The sequence below is a fragment of the Protopterus annectens genome, chromosome 8.part0 (genome assembly GCF_019279795.1).
Source record: "Protopterus annectens isolate FY-2018-M chromosome 8.part0, PAN1.0, whole genome shotgun sequence".
In the NCBI taxonomy this organism is placed as follows: domain Eukaryota; kingdom Metazoa; phylum Chordata; order Ceratodontiformes; family Protopteridae; genus Protopterus; species Protopterus annectens.
The window spans coordinates 235569109-235588279 of NC_056741.1; the positions used below are offsets into that span (position 1 = coordinate 235569109).

At 43.2% G+C, this 19171-nt stretch overlaps 1 protein-coding gene across 1 annotated transcript in view; it reads left to right on the forward strand.

The window, feature by feature from the left end:
• The window catches only part of LOC122808204 (ciliary rootlet coiled-coil protein 2-like), a 116973-nt gene that overhangs the window by 72578 nt on the left and 25224 nt on the right, over positions 1–19171 (forward strand). The window contains exon 3 of the mRNA XM_044079173.1: positions 11361–11521. Within this exon, the coding sequence (XP_043935108.1) occupies positions 11361–11521 (161 nt within the window). The remainder of the gene's footprint in view (positions 1–11360; positions 11522–19171) is intronic.

Here is a 19171-nt window from a genome sequence, read left to right on the forward strand (position 1 = left end):
ATAGTTATCATACAACTGATGCTTCCTCTAGGGCTGCTGCCTTTGGTTCTGTTTTGAGACATAGACATTACTCTTGGCTTTATCTCCAGCTCTTGCCTGATGATATTAAGTCCAAATTGCTGGTTGCTTTTCTTGATAATAAGAATGTTTACATTTCTGCTGTTGCTGAACATTTTAAGTCCCTCCAGGATAAAGGCAGGGCCTTGCAGGAATTGAAACATATTTTTGTGTCTCCTATCCCTAAGTTCCAAAGAAATTATCCATCCAAATCTGTTTTTGTATGTAGATAGCCTCGTCCTCCTCCTAAAGGTAAGAAGGGTTCTAGGCATGCACCTCCTGCTAAGTCTTCTCAGACTCCTACTTCTCAGAAACCACCTTTTCAAGACAAACCAGGTTTTATCTAACAGTTTGCCTCCCCTTTCTTGGGTCAGGGTCCCTTCTCTCTTCGTCTTTCCCTGTACCTTCCCATTTAGTTAAGGGTTACTCAGGACCATCATCACCTAAGGATACTTTAAGGTATGAAAATTCTATTCTCCTTTTCTGGACATCTCTCAACCTCCTCAGGAACAGCTTCCTTTCTTTCCAGACCTACTTAGGGCATCATACAAGTCATGTCCCCAGCCCAGGAGGGGAAAGCGTTTTATTCCAGGATGCATCTGGTTCCCAGTAAGGAAGGTACCTGGAGACCTATTCTGGACCTTTCTCAGCTCAACACCTTTTTCTTTTCAGATTCTGTCCCTTCAAGTCTTGTTCCCTTTTCTTCTTTCCCAACCTTTTTTAGTATCCCTGGATCTCAAGGATGCCTATCTTCACATCCCTATTCATCCCCTTTTCTGGACGTTTTTACTTTTCTCTGTTTCTTTCTTGCATTTTCAGTTCTCTGCTTTACCCTTTGGCCTCTCAGCTGCGCCAAGGATATTCACCAAATGCCTCGCTCCTTTTATTGCCTTTTGCAGGATGAGAGCAGTTAAAAATCTTTACTTATATGGATGATCTGCTCAGCCTTCGTTCCCCCAAGGTGTTGCTTCAGTTTTTCTCTTACAATGCCTGGGGTTTTCCCTAAACTTTCAGAAGTCAGTCCTGGTTCCTTCTCAGGATCATGTGTTTCTGGGTTGCAGGATCCAGACCATTCCCATGCTGACATCCCTGCCTCTACCGAAGGCCCTCTGTCTAATCACCATTTTCAATACCTTCTTACTCTGGCTTCAGTCATAGCCAGGGATTTTCTCAGGGTTCTATGATTCATGGCCTCCAGCATTACTATGCTGCTTGTAGCCAGACTCAGTATGAGAAAACTACAGTAGTTCCTAAAGTCATTGTATCTTCAACACTGTCATCCACTGGATTTTTTAGTTCCGCTCTTTGCATGCCTCAGACTTGCACTTTAGTAGTGGGTTCATCAACTGTCTGTCAAATCAGGGCTTCCCTTTCAGCCCTCAGTTCCCTCTCAGGATTTTATTTCAGATGCCTCGGTTAGAGGGTGGGGAGATTCCTTTGGTTTCCTCAAAGTTCAGGGTCTGTGCCCGCCTCATCACAGGGCAGATCACATCAACATAAAGGAGATTAGAGCTCTCCTTTTTGGTCTTCAGACTTTCCATTCTGTATTTCTTCCAGAGCCTCTCAAAATCAGTGCCACAGTGATTGTGATGTATCAACAAGTGGGGGGGGGGGGGGCACAGTCCTACCTTCTTTACAGACTAGCTCTTCAGGTCTGGGATCTAGCTGTCCAGTATCAAGTGCCTCTTCAGGATGCATGCATTCCTTCAGAGCAAAACATAGTGGCAGACTGAGCAGGTCCAGTAAATAGGCTCATGAATGGAAGCTTCGCAGAGATGTGTTTCTGGACATTGTCCATTGGTGAAGTACTCCACAGGTAGATCCTTCTGCCTGACCTTTGAACAGACAACTTCCCGTTTTTTGTACCAGGGTCCCAAGGTCTTCTGGTTTGGAAGGTGGATGCCCTATCTTTTCCTTGGAAAGGGATGTTTCTCTATGCCTTCCCTTCCCTTCTATGATTCTGAGGGTCCTGCTCAAGATAAAGCAAGACTCCCCCAAAATCTTGCTGGTGACTTCCTTTTGGCCCAGACAACATTGGTTCCCCTCCTTCTTTTTAAACAAGAAACACATATATTAAATTATCACATATGACAAAGGCAATCATATGTGTGTCTTTTGGCTTTTCCTAGTTAGGGGTTGCCACAGTGGAACTCTGGTCCGCTAATGATTGGCAGTAGATTTTTACGTGCCAAGTTGCCAGCTCTGACGCACAACCTTCAACGAAGGTACACCTATTCACGCACGTCTCCACGCAGAAGACGCTCTAGCTGAGAATCGAACCGGACAGCATCTGAGACGACAATGCTACTGCAGCACCACCACCGCAGTCGCCACAAAGGCAATCATATATTTATATAAATGAAAACAAACCATGTTGACATAATTTTAGTTGCAAACATTATACATCCCAAACCATGTTGACATAATTTTAGTTGCAAACATTTTGCATCACTTATAGTCTATCCAGTCATTGTCTGTCAAATATTACATAGCTCATTCAAATCCTGCCTTCTTTTAAACCTAGTTTTTTTCTATGTAATGTCCTACCCTTTTCTAAATATCCCAGTTCCAGTTGTTTTATCTATGTTACTATATTCACTGATGTCCTTCAAGGATGCATCTGCAGTCAAAACATATGGGTTGTCCTGCCTCAGGCAGCCCTTCGGTCGGCCGGATTCCAAAGTCTGGGTCTGGCCTCGGCTGATGTCGCACTTTCCCCGACGTCAGAGCGTCTGGGGTATAAAAGCATCAGCCGACGCCATTTTCCTCAGTCTTTCTTGCCGCGCGGTGCCCGAAGCAGAAGCAATTCGCAAGTGCCGGTCGGTCAGATCCTGTGATAAGAAGAAATTCACTACCGAAGACTTCGAAAAAGCTAAGTACCCCGTTGGGGACTCTTTATTGCCTCAGCTGATGTCAGATAAAGTAAATAATTGTTTAACTTGTGGGAAACAAATACCTCATAAGGATTTCCACTCTTACTGCCTTCCTTGCTTAGGCCCAGACCACGACGTCTCGGCCTGTTCAGCCTGTGCTTCCTTCAACCGACGAACTCTTAGACGTCGGTCGGAGTTTGCAGAGGAATTCTTTGGGGCTAATTTTGCATATAAGATGCCGTCGGAGACTCCGACTTCGCATTTGGTGAAAAAACGGAAGGACAAGGACCGACACTCGCGGCCCGCGGTTTCGGCTGAAACCATGGTAAGGCCTACCGCGAGTGTCTCGGTTTCGGCCGAAACCGAGTCCTCGGAGCTTCCTTTAACCGAATCCACTCAACCGACCACCGCGGCCCTGGAGGCCCCGGCTGAGTCGGCTACTGAGCTACCTACCGAAACCAGTGTCCAGGAAATGTCCGACACCATACCTTTGGACAAATCTACTCCTGCACGTGGGGCAGCTAGACCCCCTGCTTCCATGTCCATTAAGGCTTTTTCCAGGGCTAAAGTTGCCAAACTTACTAAAGCTTTGCCTCCCAAAACTACCTCCCAGAGGCCTTCTTCTTCTAGTTCTCAGATCCTCAGCCTTGCAGAGGATCTTACTTCTTTAATTAGAGGTTCTCAGCCTCACCCGGACAGGGGCTCTCACCCACCACCAGACAAAAGGCCCAGGACTGAGCCCTCTAACCAACACTCTTCAGATGAGTCCACGGATGGATCTGAGTTAACAGACCACCAGGAGGAGGCTTATTCACCCTATGAGGATTCTGATGCTGAAGAATCTATTCCTTCGGCCTCCCCTCCTGAAGAGTTTTCTTTTGGTGAGACTCTACATTCCATGAGAGAGCATTTTCAATGGCAGGGTCAGGAATTCTCTGATTCTAGAAAGAGATTAAGGACCTTTTTGCATTTGCCTCAACATAGGCCCTTAGCTATACCTCCTGTTTTGCATGTTATTGATGATGTGTACAGTGATGTTAGTACAGCCCCTGATACTCTCCCCCCAGCACCTGCCAAACATGATAGATACTACAGGGTCCCGGATTCTCATTTTCATCTGTATAAGGCCCATTCCGCAGACCCAGATACTATTTCTCAGGGCCCTAAAGGGGTTGCAGCTGCCACTGCCAAAAATCCTCTACCTACTGAAAGGGAGTCTAGAGCTTTAGAGAGATGGGGAAAGAAGGTATATACTTCTGCAACTCTATCTGTGAGGGCATTAAATTGTCAATTTCATATGATACAGTACCAAGAGTATTTGTTAGATGAACTGAATAAGAAACTTTCTTCTTCTGAACCCCTTGACCGTAAATCCCTTCAGGACCTGGTACATAACTCACAGCAGGTTAGTAATCATTTCTTAAAGTGTGGTTATGATGCACTGGAGGCTTCATGTAGGTCAGCTATGACTGGGGCAGTTATTTGTAGGCATGCCTGGCTGAAGGAACAATCCCTGCCAGACCATGTTAAAGCTAAACTCCTGGATGCTCCAATGGAAAAACAAAAATTATTTGGCTCCTCGGCTCAGGAGGTCTTAAAGACGTTTGAAGAAAAGGCTAAATCTATGCAAACAGTTAAGGATTTTCTGCAAGTACAACCACCGAGATTCAGCAGAAACTGGCCTACTAAGAATTGGTCCTTTCGAGACTCGGACAGAGCCCAGAGAGGCAGGAACAGGCATCCCAGAGGTAGAGGGCAAGCTAGGGGCTCCTACAGAGGCCGTCAAGTGGCAGCCTACCAACCAGAGAGGTAGTGCAGCAACAGCAACAACAACTACTACACCAGGACAGACACAATGACTTCACTTTGATTCCACCTACCAGGGCTCAATTGGAAGCACCCTTGGGCGGAAAGCTTTCTTTATTCTCAAAAAACTGGCATTATATTACAAGGGACACATGGACACTGCAAATAATAGACAAAGGATACAGGTTCCACTTCCACACTTTGCCAAAAAGAAACGGAATGCCAAACCTGCCACCAAATCAGAGGGCAGAGGCTTTAAAGCAGATCAACAACTTACTTCAAATGAAAGCCATAGAAAAGGTACCTCTTTCAGAACAAGGTCAAGGATTCTACTCCAGATTATTCCTTGTTCCAAGAAAAGAAAATCAATGGAGGCCTATTCTCGACCTGTCCGCACTGAATACTTTCCTCATTGTGCCAAAATTCAAGATGCTGACCCTACAGCAACTTCTTCCCATGCTGGGCAAGGAGTCTTGGCTGGTGACTCTAGATCTCAAGGAGGCATACCTGCATGTCCCTATTCGACCAAGTTGCAGAAGACACCTCAGATTTCTTGCAGGATCAGAGCATTATCAATTCTCAGCATTGCCCTTTGGCTTATCTACTGTGCCCAGAGTATTCACGAAATGCCTGGCATCAGTAATTGCACACTGCAGACTTCAGGGGATTCAAATCTACCCATATCTGGACGACTGCCTTATACAAGCGGACAACAAGGAAAATTTGATAAAGGACTTGGCATATGCCATCCACCTACTACAGGCCTTGGGATACACAGTCAACATCCAAAAATCAAGACTTGTTCCATCCCAAAGGATAACCTTTTTGGGTGCAGATCTAGACACAACCACCCAAATGGCCTTTCTCACAGAAGAAAAACAAAACAACTTCCGGATTACTTCATGAATCTGACAAGACAAACTCAGCTAACTGCAAGGAAAATCCTGCAGGCCCTGGGTTACATGGCATCCTGCATAATTCTGATTCCACAGGCCAGGCTGCATATGAGAAAATTACAATGGTACCTAAGGAGTGTATGGTCTCAGCACAGTCACAGTTTAGAAGCTTTGATACCAATTATTTCTTGCCTTCAAAAGGAATTCCTGTGGTGGGCTCATGCCTGCCAGTCCAACAGAGGGTTGCCTTTCAACAAACCAAGAACAAAGCAAACCATCACCACGGACGCTTCGGACCGAGGATGGGGAGCACACATGGAGGGCAAATGTATCCAAGGCCTATGGTCTCAAGGACAGCTGCGCATGCACATAAACCAAAAGGAAATGCTAACAGTGATACACGCAATCGAGGCCTTCAACCCTTTCCTCCATCAAGGTCACCTGTTAATAAGGACAGACAACACCACAGTCATGTGGTACATAAACAAGCAGGGAGGCACACATTCCTACCCTCTATCCAGGCTGACTATGAATCTATGGGAGCTGTGCCTGAAACTCAATATCCAACTACAGTCCCAGTTCGTGCCAGGGAAAGAAAATGTACTGGCAGACAGCTTAAGCAGAACTACCATGGATGCACACGAATGGATGCTGCACCCAGATATCTTCCTACTCTTAACAAAAGCATGGGGAAAGCCGGAGATAGATCTGTTCACCTCCCCCCACAACCATCAACTGAAGACATTCTGCTCAAGGACATATCACCCAAAAGCTTGGAGGGTGGACTCTCTCTCTTTCAGCTGGAAAGCTCTAAAAGTATATGCCTTCCCACCTCTCCCATTAATGTCCAAGGATTTACTGAAGATCAGGGCAGAACAGCCAAGAGTGATTCTGATAGCTCCAGACTGGCCAAGGCAGCACTGGTACCCACTATTGAGGAGCATGTCACAGGCGAAACCATGGCCTCTCCCCCTATGGCCTCTTCTTCTGACGCAGAACAACTTCAAGATCATGCATCCCAACTTGAAAACATTGCAACTAACTGCCTGGAAAATTCCATAAATCCCCCTCACAATAACTTATCACAGAGAGTAAAGGACATTATTATGGAAGCTCGACGGCCTTCCACAAGGAAGACATACTCAGCAAAATGGAAAAGATTTCTCATTTGGAACACAACAAAAGGCTTAGATGTGTCAGTGGCGAGTATGACACATATTCTGGAATACTTAGCAGAATTGTTCCACAACGGCTTGTCCTATTCTTCCATTAAGATTCATGCCTCAGCAATTTCAGCAGAATACAATGTGGATCCACCTATCTTCTCACACCCTCTCCTCAGGCAATTTCTGAGAGGGATCAAAAACATCAATCCTCCAAGAAAACCCCCTTTACCTACTTGGGATCTCAACTTTGTGCTGGAGAAACTAACACTTCCTCCCTTTGAACCAGCAGCATTGGCGGATCTACAGTTTCTGTCTTGGAAAACTGCATTCCTTCTGGCCATAACTTCAGCAAGAAGAGTATCTGAGTTACAAGCTTTAATGGCAGTATAGCCATTTCTTATCTTCCATCAGGACAGAGTTTCACTAAGAACCAATCCTACTTTTATGCCAAAGGTGGTATCTAGGGTATCCCTGAACCAAGCTATTCACTTGCCTACATTCTTCCCAAATCCACAAAACAGAGGGGAAAAACTTCTACACACTCTGGATATACACAGACAACTACGCTACTACTTGGACAGAACTAAAAGTTTCAGAAAAACTGACCAACTCCTTGTAGCATATGCTGCTGGGGTACAAGGAAAAGCAATTTCCAAACAGACAATTTCAAAGTGGATAGGAAATTGCATTCAATTTTGTTACTCCTTTCATGGAAAGACAGTTCCTGCAAACATCAGGCCTCATTCAACAAGGGCCACAGCCACCACTACAGCCTTCCTAAGAGGGGTGGCTACCAAGGACATTTTAGAAGCTGCTACATGGAGCTCCATGCATACATTTGCCAAACATTACAATTTACCTTTATACTCCAGATCCAGAGCGGGTTTTGCTACAGCAGTCCTGCAGGGGATCTTAACTACACCTTCCTTTTCTTAGTACCTCCTCCCCCAGATTGGCTATGGTATTCTACCCATATGTTATGACTGCAGATGCATCCTTGAAGGACATAGAACAGTTTTGTACCTACCATAAATGTAGATGTCCGATAGGTATGCATCTGCAGTCAGGGTTACCCTCCCTCCTTCCCCTCTGTGGTATTCCTAGGGTACTTACCCCTCCATTAGCTAGCTGGGGGATCTAGTATGGTGTATTTGTTTGTATATATATATATATATATATATATATGTATATATTTTTTGGAAAATGTTTGGAATTTTACTGCATTCCTCCAAATTTGGCCTTCCTAGAGGGCACCTGGCATCTGGGGCAAGAAACACTGAGGAAAATGGCGTTGGCTGATGCTTTTATACCCCAGACGCTCTGACGTCGGGGAAAGTGCGACATCAGCCGAGGCCAGACCCAGACTTTGGAATCCGACCGACTGAAGGGCTGCCTGAGGCAGGACAACCCATATGTTATGACTGCAGATGCATACCTATCGGACATCTACATTTATGGTAGGTACAAAACTGTACTTTTCTAGTACAGTTGATTTAGATTTTGATTTCCATTTTCTAGTAATTGCTTCTGTTGACAGCCACTGTAATTAGACTCAGCAAGGCCTTACTATGTCTAGGCAGTTTTGAGTCTGTATTATGGCTGAAAAAATAATTTCCTTAGTTACACCAATTTTCTCACCCAGTATCTCTGACAGAGTAGTCTGCATGGGAATCTTTAGTGTCTGCCAACTCATTACACTTCCAGAAAATAGGTTCCGAATTACATCTTTCTTCCCCATCACACCTCTAACATTTGTCATCTACCTGAGGAAAAATTCTTTGAAGTCTACTTGGGGTATAAAAATACCTGTGTAAACACTTCCAGGCAAAGATTCTAAATTTTCTAGACTTTGTTGCATATTTGGGAGATATACATATATCTCTTCATTCTTTCCTTGAGAATTACTTATCCAATGGGTCCACCTCCTCCTTCACCTATTCAGAGGCAGTTATCACAAGTTACCTCACAAGGGGGACCTTCTCACACAAGATAGATTGTCCCTGATCTATCCCTACTGTTGTTAAATCCCAACAAAACTAAACTGCTCCTCTTTACCCCCACCAGTAGATCCACCCCATTTTCCTTCTCCATAACATCCAACAACAGTACCTCTATCTCTCCAGATGACCATACTAAGCTTTTAGGAGTAATAGTGGACAGTAATCTCAAATTTGATCTACATATCAATAAAACTATAAAAACCATTAATAAGAAGATTGGCTCATTATATAGAAGCAAACATTTTCTAACTCCATTAGCTAGGACTGCAATCGCCCGCTCACACCTACTCTCTACCCTTCTATATGCCTCCCCCATAACTACAATCACCCGCTCACACCTACTCTCTACCCTTCTATATGCCTCCCCCATAACTACAATCGCCCGCTCACACCTACTCTCTACCCTTCTATATGCCTCCCCCATAACTACAATTGCCCGCTCACACCTACTCTCTACCCTTCTATATGCCTCCCCCATAAGTACAATCGCCCGCTCACACCTACTATGTACCCTTCTATATGCTTCCCCCATACTCTCCAGTTTGAGCAAAACTGCACTTAGTGAGCTCTCTCACTGTTACAGCCATACTGCCAGATTTGCCATAGGCTGAACATATAGGACACATCACTGTTAAAACCTCAGTCTTCTCGGGTGGCTAGAACTGCCTGGCCTACTTCTGTTCAATCAGCTTATAGCAGCACACAAAATTCTGTACCATCCTGAAAATACTCCGGCACTCAAAAATGTCATAAAGCCGTACAGTAATTCAAGGTAACTGTGATCATCCAGTAAACTGTTGATCCAAACCCACAAAGCCATTAACTCAGCCGGTGATTCCCTGTTTGCCAACATCAGTAGTAAAACTTGGAATTCATTTCCATCTAAACTTACCCTCAAACCTTTGTTAAGTCTCTTCAAAAAAGACCTCAAACAGTATTTTAAAGAGCACTGGCTTTGTTCCTGCACTAACCCTGATTAATCACTACTTATTCAATGCCTTATTTAAATTAATATTGTACGCATCTCTTGCTCATAATAGCTTGCTGCAAGATGTTGTTTTTGTATACTATTACACACTGTCTATATTGTGAGTACCTACTAGAGGGCTTTGTAAATATGTTTGACTCATATCTGTTATTGTTCCATCTGTGTTATCTGGAGCTTTTCTCCCTGGGCCGCCACTGAAAATGGACATATATCCAGTCGGACTATCCCGGTCAACAAATGTAAAATAAATAAATACTTGCCCACTCTTCAACTGACACTGTGTTTTGATTTATTTTAGGCACCTTTTTTCGTAAAATGTGTTTAGGGTTCTGCAGGAGGCCAGGATACCCACTACCAGGAAATCATACATGTCCAAGTGGAAGAAATTTTCTGTCTGGTGCCTTTGTCGTAACCAGGATCCATTTTCTTTGAGGACCCCCTGGTTCAGTCTTATTTGTGTGAATTGCTCAGAATGTTGTCCCTCCTGGGACTTTTCATTTTTGAGGTCTTTATGTTCATACATCACCTTTATGCCCTATACCTTTAACAGGGAGCATAAGTGTGACATATGACATCTATAAAATCCTAAGGCTTTGGTATGCCAGGCAGACGCTGTGCTTCCCTTTGCAGGGAATCACATTTGTAAAGAATACTGCAGCAGTGGAGAGAAGGACATCTATTGTTACGGTAAGATTTTACACAACTGTAGTATTCCAACATTTAGATTGTAGAAGGCCCGTCCAGAGATTATTTGGCAACATGTGTGTTATTTAACTCAGCCTTTTATGTTTGGTACCAAGCAGCAGAAACAGAAACTCCATTTATTAGACCTATTTCAGAAGTCTGTTTTGAAGATCTAAATATGTACCAAATATGTTAGTCTTGCTTCTCTTGTCATATTGAAAAAAGTGTTTGCCACCATATAAGTAGTGCTGGTGCAAATGGTCCTTTTATACACTGTTTCCTGGTGATGTAAATATGACATTTTAATAAGTGCTATTAAACGTCATTCATGTGTTGGTTTAATCATTTCTCTTGTCTGGTTCCTCATTTTTCTCTTTTGCAGCAGAAACTTTACAAGTTCTGGGCTTGCGTTAATAAGTTGTAGTAGTTTGGATGTTGCCTCGGAACAGAGTTCTGTGCTCACACTTGACATTCTTTGGAAGATAATGTGCAATTAGAAGCATCTTATGTCTTCATTTTGTTCTTCAGTGCACTTTTGTACTGTGCATGTTCAGTGCACTTTTGTACTGTGCATGTTCTGTGTACTGCACAACAACTCAAGTTAAAGGGAAAGACTGCTGTAGTTGTTAATTAGTTATATGGACTTCATTTCTTTTGCTGAGATTTAAAACATGTAATGAAGCACCTTGTAATATAATTTTGTGAATGTTTTTAAAACAAAGAACAATATATGTACAAATTCATCTTGCTGTTTAATCCATAATGCTTCCTAACATCAGAAGTATTATTGTTTGTATAAATGTAAGCAGAATACAAAATATTTCCAATGTGCATTTTCTCAAGAAAGTCAATATTAATTAAAAAACATATTTTATTTTCTGTCAATACAGTGCGGTGCAAGACTCGCCACCTCCCAGAGAGTGGTTTAGGCTCCGGAGTTTCAGTTTCCCAACCACACATGCAACCTTTAGGATTGGAGATTAGTGCTGAATTTGTACAGACAGCACTGACAAAGATTCAGGAAGATCTGAGAGATGCTCAGAAGAAGCAAGTAAGTATGGGCAAGAGATGATTTGTTTCTGTTTTTTTTATTGAATAAGATGACGTATCTTTGAATATTGGGTCACAATTCATAGGCATTCTGTATGCTAAAATGGTACAGTTGAATTCAGTTTAACTAGTAGAACATTTTAAAACCTTTATCTCATGTGCTACTTTGAAAAATATATTTCACATTGATTTTACATTGAGAGACCACTCTCTGTAATGGGTATAACCGTATAATGGCTATATAACACTTGGGTCCATTTGTCATATGCCATTTTACATGGCTGTTGTAAAAACATAGAAGCCTCCACATTCATCAGTGTATACTGCCTGCAGTCAATGCACATTGTTCCCACGCCAGCATTAGGGGATGTGACACCACAATAAACCACATCTCTTTCCAGCTGTTTACAGAGGTTGGATATCATCCTAGCATTCACTGTTTGGAATTCCTGCTTTCATTGTGTAAAAACAGAAGACTTAAAGTGTAACTGCAGTCAGCAGATAGCAGACAAGTGTCAACATGGATACAACTTTTTTGGTTGAGAACACAGGATGGTGCTGGCCAGTATGGCCATTGTTAGCCAATCAGCAACTCAAATGACACCAGGGAAGGCCATTTTTTCTGGCTACATTTAAAGTGGCCCAGTGCAAGGGCTGCTCAGATGGCCAAGCTTATAATGCCAGGCAAGAACAAGATGTGCAGAAAATAAGATGTTAGACCTATAACCTATAGACTTGGCTCACCTTCATTGTATGCCAATTAGGCAATGGCATTCACTGCTTCACCTTTTTTGTTCCTCTTCATACACGTGAGGTCATATAGGCTGATATTCATCATATTGATCACTAATGCAGTAGCCTTAGCAGTATGGGTTATATCCTGCCAAGGATATAACAGCTGGCCAGCTTCCAAAGCTTCATGGCAACTTCCATGCACCCAAACTGTCAAGCAGCTTGAGCTGAGTCGTCTGAAAGAAACGTTTGAGTGCCAAGATCTTCTGAGCTTTACTGCCACGAAGACTACTCTCCTCTAAGGCATTAGAGGTTCAACAGTGGGCTTGGTGCTGTTCCATTCCAGGGCAGAAAAGTTCCCTTTTGGGAAAAACCTTCCATTTTGTAAATATTGTTTGTGTTTCATTACTTTCCTCTTCAGGAAAGTTACTTTAAAGCTAGGAGTTTGTGTTTTAATGGAGTCTCATGAGACTGTATTGTACTTCTAAATGAGAGCACTTTTTTCCCTGTCTGTTTAAAAATTGTGCTAAGTAACTGAAAAACATTTTTTCTGTTGAGAAACTATGTTTATTTGACTTTTTGGGGGCTGACAAAGTGTTTTAAAGTGCTTTTTTACTGTGTTTTTATGTTTAAAAAAGAGAGGGGAGGAGTGTAGTTTCTACTTGTGTTTGCTGCTTGTCTTCCCTGGGATAGAGGCAAACTGCCAGTCCCACTATTAGTCTTTCTTCCATCCATAAAAAAAAAAAAAAGTTAAGAAAATAGTCATAGCCACCACAGCAGGCTTGCAGTTTGCATCTGCCATAGGTGGGTGACTCTGCTATGGCTATTTGTTGTACCTCAGACCACTCTTTTACCCGAGATCCCTGTGGTGTAGCATCTACTTCCACTATGGACTGGGTGTTGGACACATCCTGTGTGGCTGTTAGGTCCCTTCAGTGGGCAAGGAAGAGCCACGCTTGTTAGTCCTGGGAGATGGAACAGCTTCCCTTTTGTGTTATAATGTCGTGCCCATCCATGAGGAAGCAGTTGCTGCCATTAGTAAAACTGTTGGCCCCATTTTTCCTGTCAAAAAAGAAACAGAAAACTAAGCATGTGTCTACTTCTACTCATATTTCCTTAGACAGACGTAGTTTACTGGGTCTGGCTCAGGGTTTAATTCAGGCCATTAATCCTTGAAAGCAGTTTCTGGTAAAAGAAAGAGAGTGACCTCTTTTCCTGAAGAGATTCAAGAAACTGAATTTGAACTGGAAGAAATAGGATCAGATACATGGTTTTCTCCTCAAATTTATGATTCAGACTCAGCGGAAAGTTTAATTTCTGATTCTCCCATTGGGAGTTTCTCTTTTTCTAAAACTGTTGATAGAATGTGCCAGTGTTTTCAGTGGGAGAAGACAGAGGTTTCTACGTTCTTCAGAATATACTATGTTTTTACAACATTTCCAGAACCTACATCCATACTTCCTGTTTCTGTTTGCTTCAGAGGATGTGTTTTCTGTGTCATTAAAATATGTTACATTGTGACTTTTTTCTGTGAATAAAAAAAGAAAATAATGCAATCTGGAAATGAAGTTGTAAAGTGTAGCCTCTATTTTAACACAAAACACAGTAAAAAAGTACTTTAAACCAGTTTGCCAGCCCCTAAAAAGTAACACTACAATTTTCCTGGTAGTCAACCAGCTGCCCCTGAAGTTCCTCAATCGTTTATTTTTTTATACGTTGCTCCCAAATTTGACACAGCAGCTATCCAATTTTCATTTTCATGCTTATGTACTGTTTATGTAAATATGATTGCTGCTGTTATACTCCTTATAATTGCTTGTAATTGATTTGTGGAGCTTTTCTCCCCGTGCCTCCACTGAAAATGGACATGTATCCAGTCGGACTCTCCCTGTCATCAAATGTAAAATAAATAAAATAGATAAATCACTTTAGTTGATCCCACCTCAGCTAAACACTTACCTACTCTTTCTGATAAGGATGTGAAAATTATTGATAACTATATTGGAAAAAGTTTGTATTTTTGCAGCTTTGATTTTCAGAATTATTAATTGTCAGGTGCATATGAAAGTTTGTTTTGACTATTTGTTAGAGGATAAGGAATGTTTTATCTATATTTTTCTTCTTGTAAGGAAAAATCTACATTAAATAATTTAGTTTCTTCTACTGCACTGGTAATTTTTTTCAGTTCTTCCTCTGGCTTCAGTAACAGCCAGGGGTTTTTTGAGAGCTGTGGTGTTCATGGCATCCACCATCCCTATCTACCTCCAGGTTGGTGGCACAGCACGAAGCATCAGAGACTATCCATGTGCAACTAACAGTGGGTAAAACTGCCTTCCAGTTTATAGCCTGCTACAGACCACCCTCCCAAACCCAGGAACCCCACTCGGCTTTCCTGAGAACACTGGAAAATATGAAGGTCTCTCCAAACACCATTATATTGTGGGACTTCAACTACCCAAACATAGACTGGGAGCTTTACTCTAGCTCCAACACCCTAAACCAAAGGTTCCTAGAATTTATAAACTCAAATGCTATGGAACAACTTGTTACCACTCCCACAAGAGGGGAAAACATACTAGACCTGATCATCACCAACATGGGGACTCTATGCTCCAGACCAGAAGTGTATCCCTCACTGGTAAGATCAGACCATAAACTAATCTAACTGGATATTCACATCCCGACTCCATCCCCTGCCCTGAAAACCACAGTGAAAAACTTCTCTAAAGCAAATTTCACACTCCTCAAAACCGAGGTGGAATCCTTCAAAGCCCCCGGGCTTGTGGAAAATACGGCCCAGACCGCAGAATCCTTTATAAACACATTCTATTAACACCTTCAGGAATGCATGGATCATGCAATCCCAAATAAAACCAAGACCCAATCCTCCAAAGGCAGACGTCCTGTCTAGTGGACCCCAGCCATAAACAAACTATACAATAGAAGGAGGAAGCTACTACATGATAGAGCAAAATCCCAAAAAGGGAAGGCATCTCTGATCAGTATTAGCAAAAAACTACGGGCACTCATAAAATCGTCTAAGGCCAGCTTCAAGAGAAAAATTGTACAGGACACTGAGGATAATCACAAGGCTTTCTTTAGATATGTTAGGAACCTGGGTGGGAATTCCCAGATATGCTCAGAATTAGTCCAAAATGACAAAAAATACACCGAACCCACAGACATTGCCAACATCCTAGCTGACAGGTTCAGCGCAAACTTCTCCCCCCCCTCCCCACCAAAAGGGCAAATATTTATCCCAGCAGAGTGCTGCCCCCCTGACATCTCAGATGCTCAGGTAAGAGCTGCCCTCTCCAAAGCAAAAAACACAGCATCAATGGGACCAGACGGTGTCCCGGGCTGCGTCCTACATGAACTCCAAGAAGAGCTAAACCCAAACGTAAAACTACTGTTCAGTCTTAGCCTTACTACAGGATATGTACCCAAAGAGTGGCGTACAGCAACAGTGGTCCCTCTCCACAAAGGTGGTGCCTCAACGGATCCTGGAAACTATCGCCTCATAAGCCTGACTAGCTTAGTCTGCAAAGCTATGGAAAGGATCATCATGGACCTCATAAATAAAGATATTGGGGACCTACAGACACTGGATCCTACCCAGTTCAGCTTTGTTAAGTGCAGATCCTGCCTCTTAAACCTGGTTGATTTCTTTGAAACAGTCACCAAGGCCATTGACGAGGGGAAGGTGGTCCACACAGCCTACCTGGACCTCGCAGAAGCCTTCAATACAATACCCCACTTGGGCATTATAGATAAGCTCACCAGCTTAAATATAAATCCCTATGTCACTAGATGGGTTGAAAACTGGCTCAAGGACAGAACCCACATGGTTAGAATTGCTGGAGCCATGTCAAACTCCAAACCAGTTACAAGTGGCATCCCACAAGGCGCAGTCCTGGGACCTCTCTTCTTCGGTATATATTTCTCGGAGGTACAGGCCAACACGGAAGGACTGTGGCTGACTAAGTTCGCAGATGACTGCAAACTGGGCGCCATAATCGACTCTCCAGCCGACACAAGCATCCTCCAAAAGGGCCTCATAGAAACAGACAACTGGTGCCAGAGCCATGTCCTCAAGCTAAACGCCAAAAAGTGTATAGTCATTCTCTTTGGCAAAAACAAAGTGTCCACAAATTACCACATAGGTGGTAATCCATTAAGTACAGAAGAAGTAATTAGGGACCTGGGGACCCAAGTTGATAGCAATCTCTCATTTGACAACCGCGTGGCCAAAGTGGTTAGAAAAACATTTTATATAGCCCACCTAATCATGAAGGGATTCACATCTAGATCAGGGGAGGTCATCGTGCCTCTTTACTCATCCCTCATCAGGCCCATATTTGAGTACAATGCTCCTTTCGGGATGTACCTTACCAGACACCTGCAGCAACTGGAAAGTCCCCAAAAGTACCTCGCCAAGAGGATCATAGGGCTCAAACAGATGCCATATGCTGCCCGGTTAAAGAAACTCCAGCTCTACTCAGTGGCATACTGCCTGCTCAGAGGCGATCTGTGCCTGACATATAAAGCCATGTCCAACCCAGAATTAATGGACATGCTGCACCTCAGAAAATCCAAATCCCATCGAGCTACATGCTCGAGAGACTTGAACCTCAGCACTGAAATAAATAAGACATGCTGGAGGGACAGATTCATAACCCAGAGGCTCCCTTCACTCTGGAATAAAATCCCAGTCCAGGTTAGGCAGAGTCCCTCATTGACTCTCTTTAAGAGGAATCTTGATGAGTGGATGGGAGGTCGTAGGTTTACCCCGGGTATCACTTCTGTGTCACTGTTAGACAGAGGCACAGTATACTAACCTCGAAAAAGGGCATAGCAAAATTAATTTAAAATGGGTGGCGAAAGCCAAACACACTCTGGCTAGGCTTATAAATGCCTTAGGGCAGATAGCCTAGTATGAACCTGTGAACCTATGCCCCCTTTGGCCAAACTCCACATGAGAAAGTTTCAGTGGTTTCTGAAGTCAGTTTGGCTTCACCATGCTCATCCCCTTGAATTTGTAGTTCCTCTTCTGCCTTGTCTCAAGAAGGAGCTTCAGTGGTGTAGTTAGCATGTGACTGTCAATCCAGGGCTCCCTTTTCATCTACCTTTTCCCTCTCATGAGCTATTCACAAGCGCTTCAGACGTGGGATGGGAAGCAACATTTCACTCCCTAAAGGTGCAGGGAGTCTGGTCACTTCATCAGCCAAAAGAAGGCATCAATGTCAAAGAGATGAGAGCTCTTCTACTTGGCTCTTCAGGCTTTTCATCCTCTTTTCTCTCCAGGAACTCTCCAGGTGTTTACAGACAATTCCTCTGTAATGTGGTATGTAAACAAATTGGGGGTGGGGGGCAAGGTCTCATCTTCTTTTTCGGTTGGCATTCCTGGTGTGGGAACTTGCTGCCCAGGATCAAGTAACCCTTCAGGCAGTTTACATTCCCTCAGGTCAAAATGTTGTGGTAGATTCTCTGAGCAGGTCCATAACTCAATCCCATGAATGGATGCTTCACATGGATGTGCTTCTGGACATTGTCCACCAGGGTGTACTCCTCAAATAAATCTTTTTGCCTCCCCTCTGAAAAGACAACTTCCTGTATTTTCTGCAAGACTCCCTGGTCCTCTGATTTGGAAGGTGGTCACCTTATCTTTTTCTTGGAAGGGGGTGTTTATGCCCCCCCCTTCCTCTCATTCCAAAAATCTTGTTCAAAATTCAACACAATGCACCAAAAATCTTGTTGGTGATTCCCTTTTGGCCGAGACAGCAATGGTTCCCTCTTCTTCTGCATTTATCCAAGAGCAGTCATCACATGCTACTTCACAGGGTGAACCTGCTCACACAAGGCAAGGGATCTCAAATCCATTCCCACCTGCCCACTCCAACTGACATTGTGGGTGATAGGATTTTGATTCCACACAGACACCTTTTCTCTGAGGCCATGCTTAGGGTCCTGCAGGAGGCCAGGAAACCTAATACTAGGAAATCCTACTTATCCATATGGAAGAGGGTTTCTGTTTGGTGTCTTTCTTGTAACCTGGATCTACTTTCTGTGGATGTTCCTTTGATTCTCTTATCTATGTAAATCGCTCAATGCTGGGTTGGCTTATTCTTCTGTTAAGGCCCACTTATCAGCTATATTGGCTTGCCTGCCTTTATTACCTCCTTTACCTTCTAGATTTGAAGCTAAACAGTTCCTTAAAGGCATACTTCATATTAAACCCCCTCAGGAAGCCTGTTCCTCCTCCTCCTCCCTGGGATCTTAATTTTGTTTTAGAAAAATTGACCCAGGCTTTTTTTGAGCCTGCAGCTTCAGCTTCCTTGCAACATTGCTCTTGGAAAACTGTACGTTTGTTAGCCCTTACTTCTGCCAGATGGGTGTCTGAGCTACAAGCCTTTGTGGCTTGTCCTCCTTTTTTGGTGTTTCATAAGGACAATGTGCCCCTGCATACTAATCCTTCTTTTATGCCTAAGGTGGTGAATGAGTTGTCTCTTAATCAGTCTATTAGTTTGCCCACTTTTTTTCTTCTCCGCAATCCGCCAGTGAGAAAGTGCTGCACACATTAGATGTGCATAGACAACTCAGAGTTTATTTAGATAAGACTAAGACTTTTAGGAACTCTGATCAGCTTTTTGTTTCTTTTCATCCTAGGGCCTTAGGATTGGCTGTGTAGAAGAAGAATATTTCTTCTTAGATTTCTAAAGTCATTTCATTTTGTTATTTTTTTTCATGGTAAGAGCTATCCTTCTTCTGTTAAGGCTCGTTCTACTAGAGCTCTGGCTTCTTATTGTGCTCTAAGGGTTTGGATCCTATCTCTGTTTTTGAGGCAGTTACCTGGACTGCTGTGCATACATTTACCAAGCACTTCAAGTCAGGTGGAATTTCCAGAGCTAGAGCTGGCTTT